Genomic DNA, 22867 nt, shown 5'->3' with positions numbered 1-22867 from the left:
GAAAATAAAGCACAGAGAGTTTCAGAGACTTGCCAAAGATCAAAAGCAATTAAATGCCAGTGCTAGAATTAATAGTTCATATCCTTCTGCCTAAATCGTACTTCTTCATCAGGACCTGGCTTTAATCTCATCTACTCAAATCTTGATTTCTCTGATATCCATGGGAGCTCAATCTGCACCAGCCACATTTTAAGCACTTTACATTCACTTTCTCATTTAAACCCTAACAGCCCTATGAGAGAAATAGTGTTACTAGCCAGTTAGTAAGAGAGCAGGCACTGGAACACTAGATATTAATCTTAACTGCCTCATAACATTGTGTCTTCCTGAATTTATATAGAGACTTACTATGTCTACAGTTCACTAGGCACTTAACTATGTAAAACCATGCATTCTTATATAACTTCCAAGATTATTACATTTGCTCCCTTTAAAGGAATTTATACACTTTTTTTTTTTTTTTGAGACAGAGTCTCACTCTGTCACCCAGGCTGGAGTGCAGTGGTATGATCTCAGTTCACTGCAACCTCGGCCTCCCCGGTCCAAGTGATTCTCATGCCTCAGCCTCCCAAACAACTGGGATTATAGGTACCTGCGATGACACACAGCTAATTTTTGTATTTTTAGGAGAGATGGGGTTTCACCATGTTGGTCAGGCTGGTCTCAAACTCCTGACCTCGTGATCCGCCCGCCTCGGCCTCCCAAAGTGCTAGGACTACAGACATAAGCCGCCACACTGGGTCAGGAATTATACACTTTTTTGAGATCTAGGACTAAGTCCTCCATTCCATTTAATTCAACACTTATTGACCATCTATTATGCAGATGTCATAAAGAGACACACTGGGAGTACAAAGATGAACTCAGTCTTCTTGCTTAGGGAATCTAAGATCTAGCTAGAGTAGCATGATACATGGACATATTAAATATTTCTTTATGTTCCCCATGGTAACTGTGGTAAATTTTATAAATGCAATTACTTCTTCGGATTGGTTATTAGGACTTCAATTTGTCATCTCCATCCAGAATTCAATAGTATATCTCCTCTCATCCCTAGTCATTCCCTTTTACAATGATAAAGAATAAAATATACTGGGTATGCCTGCAACATTCCATGCAAACACACTGGTCTTTGCTGCTGAAGTCATACCCCATTCCCCTTGAAGCTTCACCACCCCTCCCTTCACGTCAGTCTTATTCTGGATGCTGAGTTCTGCCCATAATGCTGATTAGGTGTTTTCCTTAATCAAAGATAATACTTTTTAAAATAAATGCCACCAAATATTTACTTTTGTAAATAAATGACACTGAAGTTTTAATGTTTTAGAGACAGTACAGTTGTGGCGGGGCAGGGGTAGAGAGGTAGATGGGAAAATAATGATGATAAAGTACCATATAAGAACCTTTTAAATCTAGTCTTATCCACACTAAGCTTGAGATCCAACATATTAACTCTAGATCGTATTTATTTACTTTCATTCATTTACGTAACTCAGTGCAAGACGCTGGGGATAAAATCAGGAATAAGGGAAGAAGAGCTTCTGCCCTCAAGGAGCTCCCAGGAGACTTGGAAAGAGAGCCTGATAGCAGAAGACTGAATACTGCTTCTGCCATCACTCTTCTGCCATCACTGATTCAGGACCAAAAATTAGGGCTGACCTTGCCACAGGGGTGCCAGGACTTCCCCCCAAGAAGATATACTACCATTTTCAAGTATAGGAAGGCCTATCACATAACAGAAGAATTAGACAACAGCTAGAGAGATGCAAAGGGCACAATACATGATAAGAACTATATTAACAATGATAGATGCTCATGGCTGCCTCAGGAAAAACTGCCATTAAAAGTGTTTTTCAGGCTCTGAACCCCCTGGTCTTTGGTATTTTCTTGAAAGTCCACCTGTGAGTTGCAGAACTCGGTGTGAAAGAAAGGTCATTTCATGAGGTACAGACCTGTCTCAGATCTTGTACCAGGATCCTTATTTTTATGTGTGTCTGTCCATCCTAGGCAGCCCACATCTAGGCCCAGGTAACACCCTAGGCTTCTAGGGGGAGCTGAGTTTGGCCAGCTGTATCTCTTTTCACAGCTTTGTGATCTCCCAGAACACTGGCTTCAAATCCTGTTGCACCAGGCCTTGTGGATGTAGCAGATATAGATGAAAAAGTTGTACACTGCAGTGATCCTGGCCTGAGAAGACAGTGAGATGTGGTAGTGTCTTGCAAAGTCACAAAGCCAGATGTGGTGGTGGTGGCAGGTATGGGCCAAATTGCTCAAGACACATATATTGGCACTGCCACAATTGACCACAGTTACCCTCACCATAGGCAGCTTCTGCAGAGCCACAGTCTTGATGGTGAGTGTGGTGTCCCCCATAGAGGCCTACACCTGTGGCAAGAGATTCTGCACTGTGAAGTCCAGGCAGGGGTCCATATCCTCCCACTACACCCTTTGCAGCAAGGAACAGGTCTTGTCCAAGGTGGGTAATTCCTTCCAGGCTTGGAACTCTGCCAATAGTGTCACATCCACCTCCTTGTCCAAGGTGAGGGCATGTCTCACGGTGGGTCACAAGGCCAAGGAGAGGGCACTGCTGGTGCTCTTAGGTTGGCAGTGGGCCTTGCAGGGCCCACCCTTAGTGGGGCTCAGCAGGTGCAGGTGGAGCTTGTAGTTGGGAGAGGCTGGTGTGGACATGATGACCAGTGTCTTCAAGCTGTCACCTCTGCCTGCAGCATGCCTATCTTTCCCCATGCCTCCGCATTCAGCTGCTTTTCTGACACTGCCTGCTGTATGCTGGCTTCCCACACCATCTTGTGGGCTTCCTCAAATAGGCTAGTCATCAGCTCCTCCAGCTCCTGTGCAGCTGCTCCTGCACTAGGAACAGCTGCTCACAGTCTTCGCCCTTCAGCTGCAGCTCCTTGTGAGCTTTGTGCAGCTTCTCCTTCAGGAGCTCAGAGCCCTTCTTGTGAATTCCTATGGAGATCCTGTAGGAACACCTGCCAAAAGCATTAAAGAGCTTCCACCAGATTCGTAAGGTTGAACAGGATCCTTTACAACTCCCAGATTCTGAAATTTCTGCTTTAATATGCTCATTTCCTTTCACGTATATGTACCTTTAAATAAAACACTTAAAACAATGCTTGACATATTAAGCACTCAATAAATGTTACTTATTGTCATTATTGTTTTCATTACTTTCCCCAATTTATTATAAAATAAAGGGCAGAGATATCATAAATTTCTTTGGACCTACACAACACCCAGCTAATCAAGTAACTTTCACATAGCAGATACAAAACAACTATCTTTAATAAAATATGTTTTCTTTAGCATACAATTTACTGTCATTTCAAATATAGCTGTAAATGTTTACAGAAATTTCACAGTGCTAATTTTTCAAAGAAAATTCAATTCATTCAGTTTCTAGAAGGATTCTGAATAAGCTTCCACATGCAGATAGAAAAAACTTGGGGTTAGCCTAAATGTATACAAAGAATAAAATTCTTTATATATGAAATAAAATAGAGCTGTAGAGAGGAATTTATTCCATTCAACTATAAATTTTCAGTGAAAATGTATTACAATCTTAAAAAAGATAAACATAAACAACTGGGATTATTATGACACGTTTAAAGAACTGTATCATCTGGCCCCAGAAGTAAAAAGACACATATATAATTCAAGGTACCTGAATGAAGTAAAGGAGCAAGCCATGGGGAAATCTATGGGAAGAGCATTGCAAGCCAAAAGAACTGTAGGGACAAAGGCACTGAGGCAGAAATGTGTTTATAGAACACAGACGAGGAACGTAGTACGTCTGAAGTGGAGTAAGCAGTTTTTATGCTGCACTATAACAAGACATTATACCAGCTGCTGTTAAATCACCCATGTAGGTATTGCAAAAACATCTGGAAACAAAGCATGTTCAGGTACATCCAGGCAAGCCTATCCGCCATAAGTTAGTGTGAAAATTGATCAGAATTTATCACTGGGGAAAAAACATGGACATGATTCTCAGCAGAACACCAATAGCATACCCAAGCTCAGCTGGCCAGAGCTGAGTTCTTGATGAGGAAAGACAAACCCAATTAGGACCTACTCCAATACCTCAGTGAAACTGCTAGGCTGAGTCTTCACTCATAGCTTACACTGGGCATGTGTGTTGTATGAAAGAAAATGGGGGATGCTGTGGGCTAACCAAGAAAGGCAGCAGTGCCCCAAACTCTTCCTCCAGCAAAGTCAAGTGTCTGCCTCAGCTGCCTATGGAGCTCCTTCCTTTTACTGTCCTGACAAACAAAAAAATCTCTGACAAAATGAAATGTGAATAAGTCTAAGCTTTTCTCTTCTCCTTTTATAAAAATTTGGATTACCTCAACAGGGGCCTATGAGCTCTCCGAAAGGCCCATCTCAATCCCCCATATTGGGCAAAGACTTCCCTTTCTAAAGATAAAGTAACAGAGAAACATCACACGCAGTAGGTTCAAAGGAAAGAGACAAATCAAAGGGACGAAATTCTCTTTATAAAAGACAGGTAATAGAAGATAATTCTTGTTTATAGTTTAAGTAAGACTCAAGGTAACACTGCATCTATTCATTTATTCAAAAAATATTGCTGAGTGATAAGTGCTAGGGAGACAATAGTGACCAACACATACATGATCCTAGTCCTCATTCTAGTGGGAAGGGCAGAAAATAAACAAGTGAATAACATATGAAACAGAACCTATGAAAATACTGCGATGCAGAAACAAAGGTGCTGTGATAAAGACAAATGGGTGGCCTTTCTTGAGATGCTATGGTCGGGAAAGGCCACATTGAGAAGGTGACGTCAGTGGATAGTACTAATGGTAATAAGGATGAAAATAATACAAGCAGCGAAAATTTACCTAGCACTTACAATGCATCAGGAAATTATTACGTGCTTTTTAGGGGTTATTTCATTTGATTCATATATAATACTACAGTACTATTTTATGGCCATTTAATAAATTTTTTAATGGTTATTTAATTTTTCCAAAGTCATTCAGAAGAATTTTAAGCTAGAGCTGGGATCTAAACTATCAACTTGAGTCTACACCTCACATTCCTAATGATTTTGTACATAAAGCCAAGAGCCGAATCAGGAACACAATCCCATTCATAATTACCACAAAAAGAATAAAATATCTAGAAATATAATTAACAAGGGAGGTGAAAGATCTCTACAATAAGAATCTACAAAAACACTACTCAGATAAATCAGAGATGACACAAACAAATGGAAAAACATTCCGTGCTCATGAACAGGAAGAATCAATAGCATCGAAATGGCCATACTACCCAAAGCAGTTTACAGATTCTATACTATTCCAATTAAACTACCAATGACAATCTTTAAGAGCTAGAAAAAATTATTTTAAAATCCACATGGAACAAAAAAATATAACAAATAGCCAAGGTAAGCCTAGGCAAAATGAACAAAATTGGAAGCATCACATTGCCCTACTTCAGACTATATTACAGGGCTACAGTAAACAAAACAGCATGATACTGGTACAAAACCAGACAAATCGACCAACAGAACAGAAGAGAGAGCCCAGAAATAATGCTGAACACCTTCAACCATCTAATCTTCAACAAAGCTAACAAAAACACGCAAATGGTGCTGGAATAACTGGCTAGCAATATGCAAAAGATTGAAACTGGACCTCTTCCTTACACCACATACAAAAATCAACTCAAGATGGGTTAAAGACTTAAATGTAAAACCCAGATCTATAAAAACCCTGGAAGACAACCTAGAAAATACCATTCTGGGCATAGGAATTGGTAAAGATTTCATGACAAAGACACCAAAAGCAATTGCAACAAAAGCAAATACGACAAATGGGATCTAATTAAACTAAAGAGCATCTGCACAGCAAAAGAAACTATCAACAGAGTATACAGATGACCTACAAAATAAGAGAAAATATTTGTAAACTATGCACTGGAAAAAGGTCTAATATCCAGAATCTATAAGGAACTTACACAAATTTACCAGAAAAAAAAAGCAACCCCATTAAAAAGTGAGCAAAGGAGATGAACAGACACTTTTCAAAAGAAGACATACATATGGCCAACAGGCATATGAAATAATACTCAATATCACTGATCATTAGAGAAATTCAAATCAAAGCCAAAATGGGATACCATGTCACACCAGTCAGAAATGTTAATATTAAAAATAAGTCAAAAAATAACAGAGGCTAGCAAGATTGCAGAGAAGAAAGAATGCTTATACACTGCTGGTGGGGGTGTAAATTAAGTTCAACCCTTGTGGAAAGCAGTGTGGCAATTCCTCAAAAAACTAAAACATAACTGCCATTCAAGCCAGCAGTCCCATTACTGGGTATATACCAAAAGGAATATAAATCGTTCTACCATAAAGATACATGCACACATATGTTCATTGTAGCACTATTCACAATAGCAAAGACAAAGAATCAACCTAAATGTCCATTGACAATAGACTGGATAATGGAAATGTGGTAGGGATACATCATAGAATACTGTGCAGCAATAATAAAGAACACGATCATGTCCTTTGCAGAAACATAGATGAAGCTGGTGGCCAATATTCCTAGCAAACTAATGCAGGAACAATAACAACAAAAAAAATACTGCATATTCTCACTTATAAGTAGGAGCTAAATAATGAGAACACATGGATACAAGCAGAGAAACGAGACACTGGTGCCTACCTCAGGGTGGAGGGTGGGAGGAAGGAGAAAATCAGGAAAAAATAATTTTCAGGTACTACACTTAGTACCTGGGTGAGAAAAGTAATCTGTACAGCAAACCCTCATTACACAGGTTTACTTATATAACAAACCTGCACATGTACCCCTGAACCTAAAAGTTTTTTTAATGTAAAACTCATAATAAACATTTTAAAAGGTGTGATATTTTCAGTAACTTTAAATTTTTAGTTTCTGTTTCTTTCTTATTTTTTCATCAACATATACAGAAGAAAAATAAAAAACAATTTTTCTGGAATAAAAAATTTACCATTAGGATGGGCACAGTGGCTCACACCTGTAATCCCAGCACGTTGGGAAGCTAAGGAAGGCAGATTGCCTGAGCTCAGGAGTTCAAGACCAGCCTGGGCAACATGGTGAAATCCCATCTTTACTAATATACAAAAAATTAGCTGGGTGTGGTGGTGCACAACTGTAAGTCCCAGCTACTCAGGAGACTGAGGCAAGAGAATCAGTTGAACTGGGAGGCAGAGGCTGCACTAAGCCAAGATCGTGACTGCACTCCAGCCTGGGTGACAGAGTAAGACTCTGTCTCCAAAAAAAAAAAAAAAAGAAAGAAAGAAATTTGCAATTAGTCTCGGAATTTATAAACACAACAACATTTTTTGCTTTTTTAGATTACCAAAAATCCAAAGAATCAATGAGTCCAAGATTTATAAAGTATTATTTTGATTACTAAACATTTTCTCAGTGTTAGTACTCCAAGATGGTTAATACTATCCCTGGAGACTTTCCAGAGTTTATATTTCACGGAGGGAGAAATGAATTTTTCTATTTATAATATAACATAAAAGAACCTGTATTTTTAAATGTGCCCTTAAAATCAAAATAGCTGTCAAAATGAACATTAAATTTGTTTATCTCTTTTCTTTTGTATCTTGCAATAGTAGCTCAGTGGAAATAACCACTTCAGTTTCCAGATAAAATAAATTTAGATGATCAAAGGCTAGACAATTTCCATAACACTCTATTACAAATGGAGAAAAGAATATATTTAATTAAGGAAGGTACAAAAATGCATCACATCAGTCTTTATGTGTGTCAGAACATCTTCTCAAGTTCATCAGTATAATGCTTGTATTCATATCATAAACAGTGAACTATACAATTCATGCTATTTGGAAATTTTGAAATGAGAGACAGAAAAGCAGATGAATGCTTTTTAAACCAAAATGTTGAGGAAATAACATAAACTATTTCAGTAGGTTTTTTTTTTTTTTTTTTTTTTTTTTTTTTTTTTTTTTTTTTTTTTTTTTGAGATGGAGTTTCACTCTTGTCGCCCAGGCTGGAGTGCAATGGCATGACCTCAGCTCACTGCAACCTCCGTCTGGTGGGTTCAAGCGATTCTCCTGCCTCAACCTCCCAAGTAGGTGGGATTATAGGCAGGTATCACCATGCCCAGCTAATTTTGTATTTTTAGTAGAGACGAGGTTTCTCCATGTTGGTCAGGCTGGTCTCTAACTCCCGACCTTAGGTGATCCACCCACCTCGACCTCCCAAAGTCCTGGGATTACAGGCGTGAGCCACCACGCCCGGCCTTTTGGTAGGTTTAACATTTTAAATATACAACCTCTTCAATATTAGCAACTAAGGATGGTTTCTCAATGCTTACTTTTCAACATGCTTTTTCCAAGCTAGATTTATATAATATTCTCATTGTCACTTGATAATATTGCTAAGAAATTTTAAAATAAATATTAACAGTAATATTATATTGCTGAATCACTGTATAAGTTAAACTATTCTCAGGGGCATGAGGTGGGCATCAGTTGACCTTAGATTTGGTTATTATACTTGTCCCTAAGTTTCCTGACCTCATTAAAGGACTGTCACAGAGCCCTTACCACATGAACTTTCAGCACACAAGAGAATTCACTAATCCTTTGAAACCTCATGCTTTATCAAGCATCAGGATATACTTTCCCCTCTTCCTAGAATGACCTCCACTTGATAGTCTCCTACTCCTTCCTCAAGACCCTCTACAAATAAAATTTCTATCGAGTTTCAATCCTTTGGGATATAACAGCACTAAAAAACATGCTTCTATAAGCACATCAAGCATTCTATTATTGGTTCTCTTTACCTGTTTGTCTCTCCCATTAGTGTAGGAGCTCCACAAGAGCCACAACAGTGTTTATACCTAACATGTCTGCTGAATGAAAAAGGAATAAATGTATTGTCTACCAAGATGAAGTAAAATAATACTCCCACTTCCTTTTTCTCCAGGTACTTTGTATAACACAGTTCAAGATCACATATGCTTTCTTTTGGAAGACGCAAAAGAAATCCTATTTCAAGGCCCAACCATTTTTCACATATGTGACTACAATCCTTCTATTATACCTGAAAGCAAAATAATCAAAATGGACCAAAAAAAGGATTTTTAAACTTGACCTTATTCAATTCAATCACTCTTCCTAGCATGTTAAAAATCTTTCAGGATATTGAAACATCCGATGTATTAGTTACCTTTTCCATTTTTCAAACACCTACCTAAGGCTATACCAATTTGCTACACATTAGGTATACTTTATCCAAAATGCTCAGGACCGGAAGTGTTCTGGATTTCAGATTTTTTCAGATTTGGGGATATTTGTATTATATACTTAAGCAGTTTGGCATTCCAAATCCAAAAATCCAAAATCCAAAATGCTCCAAACTTCCAAACTTTTTGAGCACTTTGGATTTTGAATTATCAGATTTGGGATGCTTGACCTGTATTTGCAATTTGTCAGTGTCACTTTGTGACACTGAGAGTATGTGTCTATTCAGCATTCTTTGCAGATTATCAACTTAGCAAGACACAGCATTCTAAGTTGAAAACTCCCTCCAATCTTGGAGAAAACTTCTGCGTTGTCTTCTGTCATCGAATTATTTTGATGAAAAGCTAAATGCCATCTTGATTCATATCCCTTGAGTAACTTGTTTTTTTTCTTTCTAATCTTTAAGAATACGCTCCTCAGTACTCTAAAATTCCACAATGATTTGTCTGAGAGGGAGAGAGAAAGAGAGAGTGTGCGTGTACTTTCTCATTCATTGTGCTAAGCATCAAAACAATACAAAAGATCAACAAAACAAAGAGCTGGTTTTTTGAAAAGATAAAGAAAATCGAACAAACCTTTAGATTAAAAAAAGAAGGAAGACTCAAATAAAAGAAAAAGTAGAAATTACATCTGATACTACAGAAATACAAGGAATCATTAAACTGTTATGAACAACTACATGCCAACAAACTGGATAACTTACAAGAAATGATAAATTCCTGGATATATAAACCTACCAAGATTGAACTAGGAAGAAATAGAAAATCTGAACAGACCAATAACGAGTAAGAAGATTGAATCAGTTATACAAAGTCTCCTACCAAAGAAAAGCCCAGGACTTGAGGGCTTCACTGCTGAATTCCATCAGACATTTAAAGAAGAACTAATAACAATTCTACTCAAACTATTCCAAAATATCAAAGAGAATGGAATACTTTCAAATTTCAATCTATGAGGCCAACATTATCCTGATAACAAAATCAGACAAGGACATAACAAAAGAAGAAAACTACAGGCCAGTATCCCTGATGAACAAAGATGCAAAAATCCTCAACAAAATCCTAGCAAACCAAATTCAACACAGCACATTAAAAAGATCATTCGCCATGATCAAGTGGGATTGATTCCAGGGATGCAAGGATGGTTTAACATAAGCAAATCAATAAGCATGATACATCATATTAACAGAATGAAGGGCAAAAACCATATGATCATTTCAATAGATGCAGAAAAAGCATTTGACAAATTCAACATCCTTTCATGATTTTAAAAAAACTCAATAAATTAGGTACACAAGGAATGTACCTCAATACAAATAGGCCTTTTCAATATCCACAACTGTGATACCTCATTTTCTTGAAATCTTTGTCCCCATTGGTCTTCTCTCCACTTTAGCAATCCAGTCCCCCAGTGATGAGCTTGCCATTATCAGAATCTGCAATCTCTCTGAACTCCTGTTCTCAATATCTGATCCATTCTCTGACCACTACTATTTTTTCCCTTTTTTTTTTTAACCTAGTTCACTTGCTCTATAACTCCTACTACTTTACTTCCTCAAACTTTCAAGAATTTTGATCAGGTGAACCCATTAATTTTTCACCATGTATCAGTTTTCTCTAATCGTCACCAATTTCCTTACCATCTCAGATTTGGTAGTCCATTATGATAATCAGTCTCATTAAAAATATTTTATCTGTAATTCTGTTTTAAAATCTGAGCCCTGTTTTTAGTTGCTTAGATGCTGATAAACAAATCACTTCCAGGGAAAATCACCTAAAAAGGATGGCTGGTTTCAATTCAAAATGTAGGATCTCAAACTCTAGATGGAAATTCCACAATGCCTGTTTCCCTCATGAGTTTACTTTCTTATTTTCTCACTATTTTTTTTCAGATTTATACATCATCAAAGCTCCTTTACCTTTCCACTAACGAATCTACAAAGTCTCCCTAGGTGTACATACGATCCCTCCTGTTACAGAGAAGTTACAAAGGCCTATTCCTCAAACCCTCCCACAAGCTTCTGCATTCCATCCCCTCTCTCTTCTTCATGGACTTATGATCCACTTCTCTTTCCTGATCATCAACCTCTCCCACTGAACTCAATCATTTAAATTAATGTTCAAACATGTTCTAATATTGCTCATTTAAAAACGAAATACACACCTCCTTCATCCTACATCTCAATTCTGAGTTACTGAAATTGGTTGCTCAATCCTTATTGAAAACACTAGATACTGAAAACTTGCAAAACTAGATACTCAAAATTTATCCTTGGATCAGGCTGCAGCTTAGACCACACTGATTTGGGCTCAGGGAGAATTATATTTAATAAATGGAGTTTTATCATTATTTTCTAAAGTTCTGTGAAATTTGTTTCTCATAATTACTTAAGCATAATCTTTATAATTATATAAACTATAGAGATATTATTGAAGGAACTGTCTTTTTGAATATTCATAAGGGAAATTTCATCTTTGACTCAGCATCAGTAAAGGGTGTGCATCTCCTCAATGAAAGGTTTAACATTTTGAACACTCTGAAAATGGAAACAAAATTATTTCTTATTATTTTAAGTGACTAGCACCTTTTTGATCATACAGTATGTATTTCTGAGTATTAACCTTATTTCTACCTTTATTAGTTTCCTGCCCTGATTTTCTCTTTCTGTTTTCTTGAAATACTTATTTTCTCTTTTCATATTTTGGATACTTTTAAACTCTTCTAAATTCTTTAAGAAGTAAGTAGAACAAGGCAATGTACAAATAGAGACAAAAGATAAAAACAGAACCAGAGAGAGGCAAGACCAAGAAAAGTACAGAAACAGAAAGGGGCAGGAGAGACTGGGGAGAGAGAGCTAGCAGTGTTTGTTGTATATGGTAATAAGTTACTATGTGGATCTGGACCTTAGGAAAGCAGTATAAGAATATATACATATTTAGATAATAGCATATTTTTCTGAAATCCCATTATACTGAATCACTCGAAATTATAGACATCCACGCAGAAATATTTTGCAATATTAATTATAAAAACATTTGATCTCACAAAAGTAGAACTTCCCCGTTATTTTTAATTTAGGACTGTGATAACAGTTTTGGGAAATGTTGCTAGCATATTTTTCCCAAATTTAAGCACTACTTTTTTTTTTTTGAGACAGGGTCTCACTCTGTTGCGCAGGTTGGAGTGCAGTAGTGCAATCTCAGCTCACTGCAGCCTCAACCTCCTGGGCTTAAGTGATCCTCCCACCTCAGCTTCCAGAATAGCTGGGACTACATTCATGTGCCACCACAACTGGCTAATTTTTCTTTTCTTTTTTTTTTTTTTTTTTTTTAAATAGGGACTAGGTCTCACTATGTTGCCCAGGCTGGTCTTGAACTGCTAGGCTTAAGCGATCCTCCCACCTTGGCCTCCCAAAGTGTTGGGATTAAAGGGGTAAGCTGCTACACCCAGCTACTATTCTGCTTTCTAAAAATATAATCCTACTCAGTTCCCCAGGGAATTTGGTTTGGTGTCTGAGACAATGAGCTACACCTTACTTTTCTCTTGTTTGCTTTGACTGGTCTATACTGAATCAGAAAAAGGAACTAAAATCGCCATACAGCATACATGAAGTCTTGGTTGATTACCAAGCAGGTTTTAAAAAGAGATGAATACACAGAACCCACAGAAAATACTATCCAAGAGCCAAGGACAATTCTATGTGACTTATGAATCATTTGACTGTTTACTATGGAAGAAATACTAGGTTCTTTCCATTTGTAGGATTTTTCTGTAAAGCAGATTGCTGGACTATAATTAATACTAGGTACCTTTCAAAAAATGAAAAATGTCAAACACAGATTGGGTACAAATTACTTCATTCCTTTCTTAGGAATGAATACTCTGATAAAGCAGTAGGAGCACCAACATCTGCCTCAATCCCAGAAAAGTACACTCTCCTTATACCTATCTCTCTCCATCACCATAGGCATCTCCTAGGTAGGATTCTGTGTGTCACTGTAGCCAAAAACTATCATAGAATTGTAATGACTATTATTCAGGTTTCAATTTACACAGTTTATTTGGCTCCTTGTTTAAAAGGTCCTGTCCTATTCCATTATTTGATTTTGTGTACCTACACTATGCTAAGTCAGGGAATTGCCATACATTCAGATAAAGAGAATAAATCAGATATATAATTGATTTTTGGTAAACTTTAGATAGCAGTAAGGTAATCATGGGCAACATCAGTGTTCTACTTGTTACTTTATATTAAAAGTTATAAATAAAATACATTAGGATATAAATATATTCATTTGCAAAAATTTTTGCCTTTTTTAATGGTCTCAATTGCAGATTCATTATACAGCACCATCAACTGCAGTCAAACAAATGTGTACAATTTCCCAAAGAAATGTTGGCATAACTTTTTTAGTTTAACTAAGGATAACTGTTAAACTAAGAGAAATGCACCAAAATGGTTCTACCATCCAACTGGAGATTAAAGCTAATCAAAGCAAAATGGTGCTATGTACTTACAGTTAGCAATATTGAACTATACATTTGAAATTTTGTTAAGTGGATAGATCTCATGTTAAGTCTTCTTATCAAAATAAAATGATTTGTTTTTTAAAAAATGATGCCAATGTAAAGAATACTGCAATCATGACCAATCAGAAAAATCATGAAAATAAAGAATCTCCTCTTTCTTCTCAGAGTTGTTATTTCTGTGACCTATTATTGAGTCTTCAATAGTATCTGAGTCTATTTTACCAGTCATCAATTGACATATTCCAGAAACTATTATGATTTTAGCCATAAAAACATTGTTACAGTTTCTAAATGGGATGTCTGTTCCTCCTGCTAATACTTTTCTTTTTCAAAAACAGATGGCCTTATTGTACTCTTATTATTAGAAAAGCAATAACCAACTACAACTGCAAATGTATGGGTAGAAAGTGAAAGCTCACCAGAAAAACTAGAGTTTTTTTTTTAATTGGAATGTCCTGAGCCAGACTATTTCAAGGGGGTGTGGGGTGTGTGTGTGTGTGTGTGTGTGTGTGTGTGTGTGTACTTTTTTCTCTCAATACAAATTCGTTAAATACTTCCTTTCTTAATATCTTACTTTATTCCCACAAAGGTGTGTATAACTCAGTAAGTTCAGTAGCTTCAATATACTACATATGTCAAGAGCTAGTTTTACATTGACTAGTTTCAACTATTATTCTCACATACATAAAGCGACCAAATCAATAAAGCATATTTAAATTCAAACTTGACTACATAGTTACTACACCTTTCTGCCTATTGAAATTACACTCAGCAAAAGCTATCCACTTTCACTGTCATCTTTGCCAATGTCCAAAAGGAATAAACAAGAATATATGCAAACAAAAAAATTCCAAGTTCTAGGAGTTCCCAAATCTAGTTCACCATATACCTACCTCAAAAATATTTTTCATTTCTTTAAATTCCTCTCTTAGACTCTTCTTAGCTCCAAGACAAAAATTACATACACTCTGATAAAGTGAATATATCAGTTACATATCTGATTTTTGGTGAAATTTAGATCATGGTAAGGTAATCTTGGGCAACATCAGTGTTCTCTAATAAAACACAATCCTCACTTCACAACTTTCACATCCTATCTACTTAATATCATGGCTTTAGTTACTGAAATCTAAATGAACATCACCCTTTGCAGGAATTATTGATGTGAGTATCCTCTGTGATGTGGTATCCTTAGAAAAAAATTTAAAAAGCAATAATAACATGGTTTTACTTACGAGAAGTTTTGGAAGCAAGAACAGTAATTCGAGCACCTCCTAAGAAGTGAAAACCCATTACATTCACCTGATCATCATCTGACTGACTGGCAAAACCTACAAAGAAAAGAGAGAAATCACCTCATGTAACCAGAAGGCAAAATGAACACATTTGAAATAGGAACCTTAGTTGAATGATGCGTGTTTTTTATGTCACTAGTCATGTATAAACTCCATGTGTGAGCTATAATATATTCACCTTGATTTCCATAGTAGCTTCCAATTAATGAAATTTCTGCCTTACACTAAAACTCTGGAGTCATTTAATTTCATTTACTCTAATGGTTGATTCCAGATATGAGACAGAACACGTGCAAGATGAACTTAGAATATCTTTTCACGCCAGATAGCAAGGAAGCTATTACTGAGCCAGTAGGGTTTTATGAAAACAACTTGAAAGCCAGCTTAAAGAGACTACTACTGGCCAGAGATAAAAATATTAGAGTATCAAAGAAAATAATAATTGCAATGGAGTAAAACACATCAAATATGTTTAAAGGCATGAGTTCATACAGAGACTTAAAAACAAAATTAAAAAAAATGGTCACTATTGGATGATCTTAGAGAATCAATACTATTTATTTTAAGCTCTATTTATTTAAAATATTTTAAAAATTAGTAATAAAGGGAAAGAACCAAGCATTTATCCTGAAAACCCTACTCAAACTGCACCATATAACAACTACTAAAGGAAAGGTTCTCTCTGTAGAAATATTCCAGCTAAAAAATGATGAAAGTGTGAAAGAAACAAAATATCTATTTTTCAGCCTGTAGTGAACTAATGGATGTCAGCATTGGATATCAATGGCTGTTACCATCACACACAAAAAAAGACAAACAAATATTATGTGCCCTCTGTTTGCTGAAAGTCTATACTACCATCCATGAAGAACTCTGGCCAGAATAGTCAATCTTGACTCTGCTAGCTGTAGATCCAACTTACCAATTTACAGACAAAGTGACAGAGAAAAGAAATATTAGGCCAGGCATGGTGGCTCATGACTGTAATCCCAGCACTTTGGGAGGCCGAGGTGGGCAGATCATGAGGTAAGGAGATCGAGACCATCCTGGCTAACACGGTGAAACCCCGTCTCTACTAAAAATACAAAATATTAGCCGGGCGTGGTGGCATGCGCCTGTAGTCCCAGCTACCCAGGAGGCTGAGGCAGGAGAATCGCTTGAACCCAGGAGGTGGAGGTTGCAGGGAGCCGAGATCATGCCACTGCACTCCAGCCTGGGCAACAGAGTGAGACTCCATCTCAAAAAAAAGAAAAAAAGAAAGAAAAGAAAAAAAAAAAAAAAAAGAAACATTAAACATCATCACAGGGGTAAAGGATGTCACCAAGATGGTAAACTAGGGGACACTAGTCTTCATCCCCAGCAAAAAAATTAGAGAGAGAGAAAGACAGCTATTCAAACACCATAATAGCCCTGTGGGAGCTCAAGGGCCCATTTAAGAAGCTGCAGCAAAACGGAACAAATGGCTGGTTATATCGGCATACCTAAGATGCCTACAGATGGCTAGTGACAAAGAATAAAGGCAACAGCCTATTGGTGACAGCCGTGGAGTGGGAACTTCCACGGTTCCCAGCAGCCTGCTTCACAGAAGACACCAGCATCTTTTGCCACTGAGGTAACCAATAGCCATTTCCACCAGGGAACCCCAGAGAGGAAGGCATGGCTCCATATTCCCTTGCTCAAGAAGTAGCTGCTGTTGTACCACCCCAGAACCAAAACCACCACCTCTCCAAACCTTGCACATTCCCCTAACCCCCAGGTCACAGTCACTTCATGAATGTGCATACTTCAGACACTGGCTCTGTGGCTGCACTATGCCCATCCATGTCTCAGATACCAGAGCTACCACCAGAGTGAGCCAGCTCACACCCGAGGTCCTACAGCTAAGGTCTCTCTGAGTATTCCTATGGTTCAGTCATTACATCACCTGCCATAGAGGACAAGGTCCCATCCTGTACCCCAGAGCCGGAGTAACTGCACACATCCATGCTCCCATCTCGGGCTCCCCGGCTGTTTCATAAACACTAATGCCTCATATACCATCACCAACACAGCAGTGGGGGTTCCTGTGCCCCAGGCACTGGTGCCATTACCACCCAAAGCCCAGAACCAAAGTCCTTTTACACATACTCATGCTTCAGGACTTGGCTCCATGGCATCTCCATAGGTGCCACTCATCAGGCACTGGAAACTGGCCCACAAGCCAGATAGAGTGCCAAGAGGGATCCCCTTGGCCATGATTTCCCTGGTGGGAGAAAAAGAGATTGGGAGTACCCTAGCATCCACTGCCATTAAAGATCCCAATAGCCCTCACTATTGCTGAGAACACTCACAGAGTTGGCAACTGAGGATACCTGCAATCTTAACCAACACCAACCACAGCTAAGAGAGCTGCACACAGTTTATATTGCTATGCCCTTGCCAGGTCCAGAACCTCTACATCTCATACTGCCAGCACCCTTGACCTTCCCATAGAAGAAGGTCTTTCGCACCAAAATCAGCACACGAAGTTGGAAAGAGGAGACTGATCCACCAAATGTGCCGGCATCAAAGTATGGCAACAAGAAACATGAAAAACAAAGAAGACATATCCCTACCAAAAGAACACAATGATTTCGCAGTAGCTGACCCCAAAGAAATGGACATCTACAGGTTAACAAAGAATTCAAAATAATTGTTTTCAGGAAGCTCAACAAACCAGGAAAAAAAAAAAAAGATAAAAAAATAGAGAAACAAAACCCAGAAGAATAACAAGTTTTGGAGCTGAAAAAATACAATGAATGAAATGAAAACAGCTGGGCGCAGTAATCCTAGCACTCTGGGAGGCCGAGGCAGGCACATCATTTGAGCTCAGCAGTTCGAGATCAGCCTGGGTAACAAAGTGAAACCTTGTCTCTACAAAAAATAAGAAAATTAGCCAGGTGTGATGGCATGCACCTGTAGTCCCAGCTACTTGGGAGGCTGAGGTCGGAGGATTGCTTGAGCCCAGGATGTCAAGGCTGCAGTGGGCCATGATCATGCCACTGCACTCCAGCCTGGATGACAGAGCAAGACCCTGAGAGAGGAGGGGAGGTGAGAGGAGGGGGAGGAGGACAGGATGGGAGAAAAGGGTGGAGGGGGAGGGGGGAAAGGATGGGAGGGGGAAGGGGAGGGGAGAGGAGGCGGAAGGGGAGGGGAGAGGAGGGGGAAGGGGGAAAATATAAGGAAGAACATCAAAAATAGAACTGATTAAGCAGAAGAAAGAATCTGTGAACTCAAAGTCAGATTATTAGAAAATACAGTGAGAGGAGGAAAAAAAATGAAAGGAAAGAAGAAAGGCTGCAAGATTTAGGGAACAGAATCAAGCAAAACAATAGGAGAAAACCTTCCAAATCTGGAGAGAAGTATAAATATCCAGATATAAGAAACTCATGACATCAAAACATAAAATGTGGGGGGATGGAGTAAAAATTATTCACATAACTTTAGAAAAAAACTAAATTACAGATCAATTTCTCTCATGAACATAGATACAAAAATTCTAAAATACAGTTTGGCAAATTAAATCTAAAAATATAGTGAAAAGATAATATATCATGACCATCTATAATTTATCTCAAGAATGCACGGTTGGGCTAACATTAAAAATTAATCAATGTAATCCACCATATTTAATCAAATAAAGAAGAAAACGATAAGAATGTCTCAGCTGATGTAGAAGTAGTCTTGAAAAAATCCAATATCCATTCCTGATTACAGTCTCAGCGACCTAGGAATAGAAGGGAACTTCCTCAACCTGGTTAAAAAAAAAAAAAATCTAAAAAATACTTACAGCTAAAACATACTTAATGGTGAAAGACAATGTCTGTTCTCACCATTTCTATTCAACATTATCCCAGAGGTTCTAGCCAAGGCAAAAAGCAAGCAAAAACAAACAATCCAGTTGGAATGGAAGAAGTAAAACTGTTTTGATTTGCATGTAACATGATCATCTATGTAGAAAATCTGACTGATTAAATCTACAAAAATGCTAATAGAGCCCACAAGTGGTTTAACAATGTTGCATGATACAAGATTGATATAAGAAAATCAATTGTGGCCGGGCGCGGTGGCTCACGCCTGTAATCCCAGCACTTTGGGAGGCCGAGGCGGGCGGATCACGAGGTCAGGAGATCGAGACCATCCTGGCTAACACGGTGAAACCCCGTCTCTACTAAAAATACAAAAAATTAGCCGGGCGTGATGGCGGGCGCCTGTAGTCCCAGCTACTCGGGAGGCTGAGGCAGGAGAATGGCGTGAACCCGGGAGGCGGAGCTTGCAGTGAGCCGAGATCGCGCCACTGCACTCCAGCCTGGGCGACAGAGCGAGACTCCGTCTCAAAAAAAAAAAAAAAAAAAAAAAAAGAAAATCAATTGTAAGCCAAGTGGGGTGGCTCACGCCTGTAATCCCAGCACTCGGGGAGGCCAAGACAGGTGGATCACCTGAGGTCAGGAGTTTGAGACCACCCTGACCAAAATGGTGAAACTCCATCTCTACTAAAAATACAAAAATTAGCCAGGCATGGTGGCGTGTGCCTGTAGTCCCAACCACTTGGAAGGCTGAGACAGGAGAATTGCTTGAACCCAGGAGGTGAAGGTTGCAGTGAGACGAGATTGTACCACTGCACTCCAGCCTAGACAACAGAGTGAGACTCCATATCAAAAGAAAATAAAATAAATTGTATTTCTATGTATTAGCAAAGAACAATCTGAAATTGAAATAAAACACAATAGCATAAAAATATATGAAATAGGGACATATCTGACAAAAGATTTGTAAAACCTGTATATGAAAAACTACCAACCCTCACAGAGAGAAACAAAATAGACCCTAAATAAATGAACAATGGTCTGCACTTTCATCTTAGGAAACTAGAATACAGAGAGAAAATTATACCATGTTCAATATTGTTAAGATATCGGTTCTCTCCAAATTGATATATGGAATCAATACAATCACAATCAAAATCCCAACAGCCAGTTTTATTTAATTTACAAGATGATTCTAAGATTCATATGAAAATGCAAAGGACCTAAAATATCCAAAACAACATTGAGAAGAATAAAGTTGGAGAAATTATACTACCTGACTTCAAGACTTATTATAAATATACAGTCATCAAAACACAATGTTATTGGTATATAGCAATAGACAAAGATATCAATGGAACAAAATTAAGAAAGCAGAAATACACCCACATAAATGTGGTCAGATGATTTTCAACAAAGTTGAAAAGGCCATTCAGTGGAAAAGGATAGTCTGAAAAATAGTGCTGTAACAATTAGACACCCAGATGCAAAAACATGAATTTCATCCATCCCTCACATCACACATAAATATCAGCACAAAATGGGGAAGAGACTTAAATGTAAACTTTAAAACTAGAAAACATCTACCAAAAAAAAAAGAGAGAGAAACTTTGCAACCTTGGATTAGGAAATATCTCTTAGATGTAACAGTAAATTTATGAACCATTAAGAAATTGATAAACGGGGGGGTTTATGAAGATTAAGAACTTCTGCTTTTCCAAAGATTCTGTTAAGACAATCAAAATACATACCACAGACTGGGAGAAATTATTTGCAAATCACATATCAAATAAAGGAGCAAAAGAAGACAGATGAAAAAGAACATATACTATATAGTTCCATTTTATAAAATTCTAGAAAACGCAAATTAATCTCTAGTAACAGAAAGCAGATCAGTGGTTGCTTGGGATGCAGGATAAGGAATTACTAATAGACAAAAGGAAACTTTTGGCAGTGATGGATATGTTCAGCATCTTAACCGTTGAGATGGTTGCACAGATAAATACAGAAATCAAACTTTTCAAAATTATACACTTCAAATGTGTGATTTATGGTACAAAAGTCATACTTCAATTTAAGCTTTTTTAAAAGCACAAAAATATGCACTGAAGCTGTGTTTGAGAACAAAAGAACGTATAAAAATGTACCAGAAAAAATAAGTATTTTATAATCTTAGAATAGAGATCATTGCAGGCATAACATGAAAACCTGAAACTACGAAGAAAGCAATTAAGAAATTTTACTACCTAAAAATATAAACCTTAAAAGAAGGAATTAAAAGAAGAAATGCAAGTAGTTAAGAAAAATTAAACATATTGGAAATTCAAGTTAAAAATGAAATGTCATTTTTTACCTAATAATGTCAAAAATTTTAAAAGATTTAATGAATCCAGCTGCTATCATGCGCATGAACCTTGATGCTGGGAGTATAACGTGATACAATTTTTCAAAAAGGCAGCTGGTATTTGAATAAAGTTTTCAAATATGCATACCCATTAACTCAAGCATTTGTCTCCAAAGAATTTCTCCTAAGGGAAATAGAGAAGTACAAAAAACCTGTATGTACATGACACCTCCAAACAATGGAATATTATGTAACCATTAAAATATAAATGTATTGACTAGCAAATGTAGAAACATACTTGAGCAACATAAAAGACTATTATTATCAAATGACATTTTATCTGTTATTACATTTAAGTAAAATTTTTGTATAAAACTACTGGTATTGTGACATACATTGATGGTCAGGTAATTTAACACATGTTCCCAACCCCCTTTTCTCTAGCCCATTTAGTTCTCAGCCTCTTGTACTGCTAAAGGAAGCCATGTGACAAAAATTATGGCTATTGAAACCTAAGCAGAAATTTCCTAGGGAATCTTGTGAAAAAATCCTTTTCTGATAAAAGTTATCATCATTACTATATAGCTATTTCTTCCCCCTACCTCCTACCTTGTAGTAAGATATGATGCCTGAAGCTGAAGCAAATATCTTATTGTCGCGGAACAAGTCAACACACTAAAGATGGTAGATTACAAAAAAAAGAAAAAATGCTTGGTATTTCATAACAGTCATAAACTACTGCCACAGCTTCCACTGCCCACTTCTGGATTCCTCTTTATATGAGATAAAGAAATGTCTTGGCCAGGCACAGTAGCTCACACCTGTAATTCCAACATTTTAGGAGCCCAAGATGGGAAGACCACTTGAGCCTAGGAGTTCAAAACCAGCCTGGGCAACACAGTGGGACCCTATCTCTACAAAATAATTTTTTTTAATTAGCTAGGCATGGTGGTACATGCCTGTAGTCTCAGCTACTCTGGAGGCTAAGGTGGGAGGATTGCTTGAGCCCAGGAAGTAGAAGCTGCAGTAAGCCATGATTGTGCCACCGCACTCTAACCTCAGTGACAGAATGAGACCCTGTCTCAAAAAAAAAAAAAGATATTTATTGCTGAATTCACTTTTCTGGGGTGCCAGAAGCACCCCAGATAGCTATTTATATATGTAAATAAATATTTTCTATATAATTATTAAGCATATTAAAAGGTTTTTCTTATAATATTCTCTATTGGCAAGGTTTGGGGTACTGGACGCCTTTATTCAAACATTGTTGTTAGGGTTAACTGGTATTCTTTAAGGAAGTCAATTTCACACTATATTTCAGAAGTTTTAAAAACATTCTGATTCTCTGTCTCACCCAGCAATTCCACTTTTAAATATTCATCAAATAAACTATAATAAATTTGAAGAAGTATTGTTACAACAATGTTCATCACAGGTATATTTACAATATTAATAAACTAAAAACAATGTAAATATCTAAAAGTATAATGCTGGTCAAATGATTTTATAGTATGGATTTATGAGAGAATACTATGTAATCATTAAAATCATATATCAA

General features: G+C 37.4%; 1 protein-coding gene across 8 annotated transcripts in view; it reads right to left on the bottom strand.

Annotated features, from left to right (window-relative positions):
• Nucleotides 1-22867, bottom strand: part of BBS9 (Bardet-Biedl syndrome 9) — a 485000-nt gene that overhangs the window by 229119 nt on the left and 233014 nt on the right. For all 8 annotated transcript variants that reach the window (XM_008964335.5, XM_063605681.1, XM_003811959.6 and 5 more), the window contains one exon: nucleotides 15082-15177. In XM_008964335.5, coding sequence (XP_008962583.1) covers nucleotides 15082-15177 — 96 coding nt within the window. The remainder of the gene's footprint in view (nucleotides 1-15081; nucleotides 15178-22867) is intronic.

The sequence above is a fragment of the Pan paniscus genome, chromosome 6 (genome assembly GCF_029289425.2).
Source record: "Pan paniscus chromosome 6, NHGRI_mPanPan1-v2.0_pri, whole genome shotgun sequence".
Taxonomy (NCBI): domain Eukaryota; kingdom Metazoa; phylum Chordata; class Mammalia; order Primates; family Hominidae; genus Pan; species Pan paniscus.
This window is presented reverse-complemented; position numbering and strand designations above follow the sequence as displayed.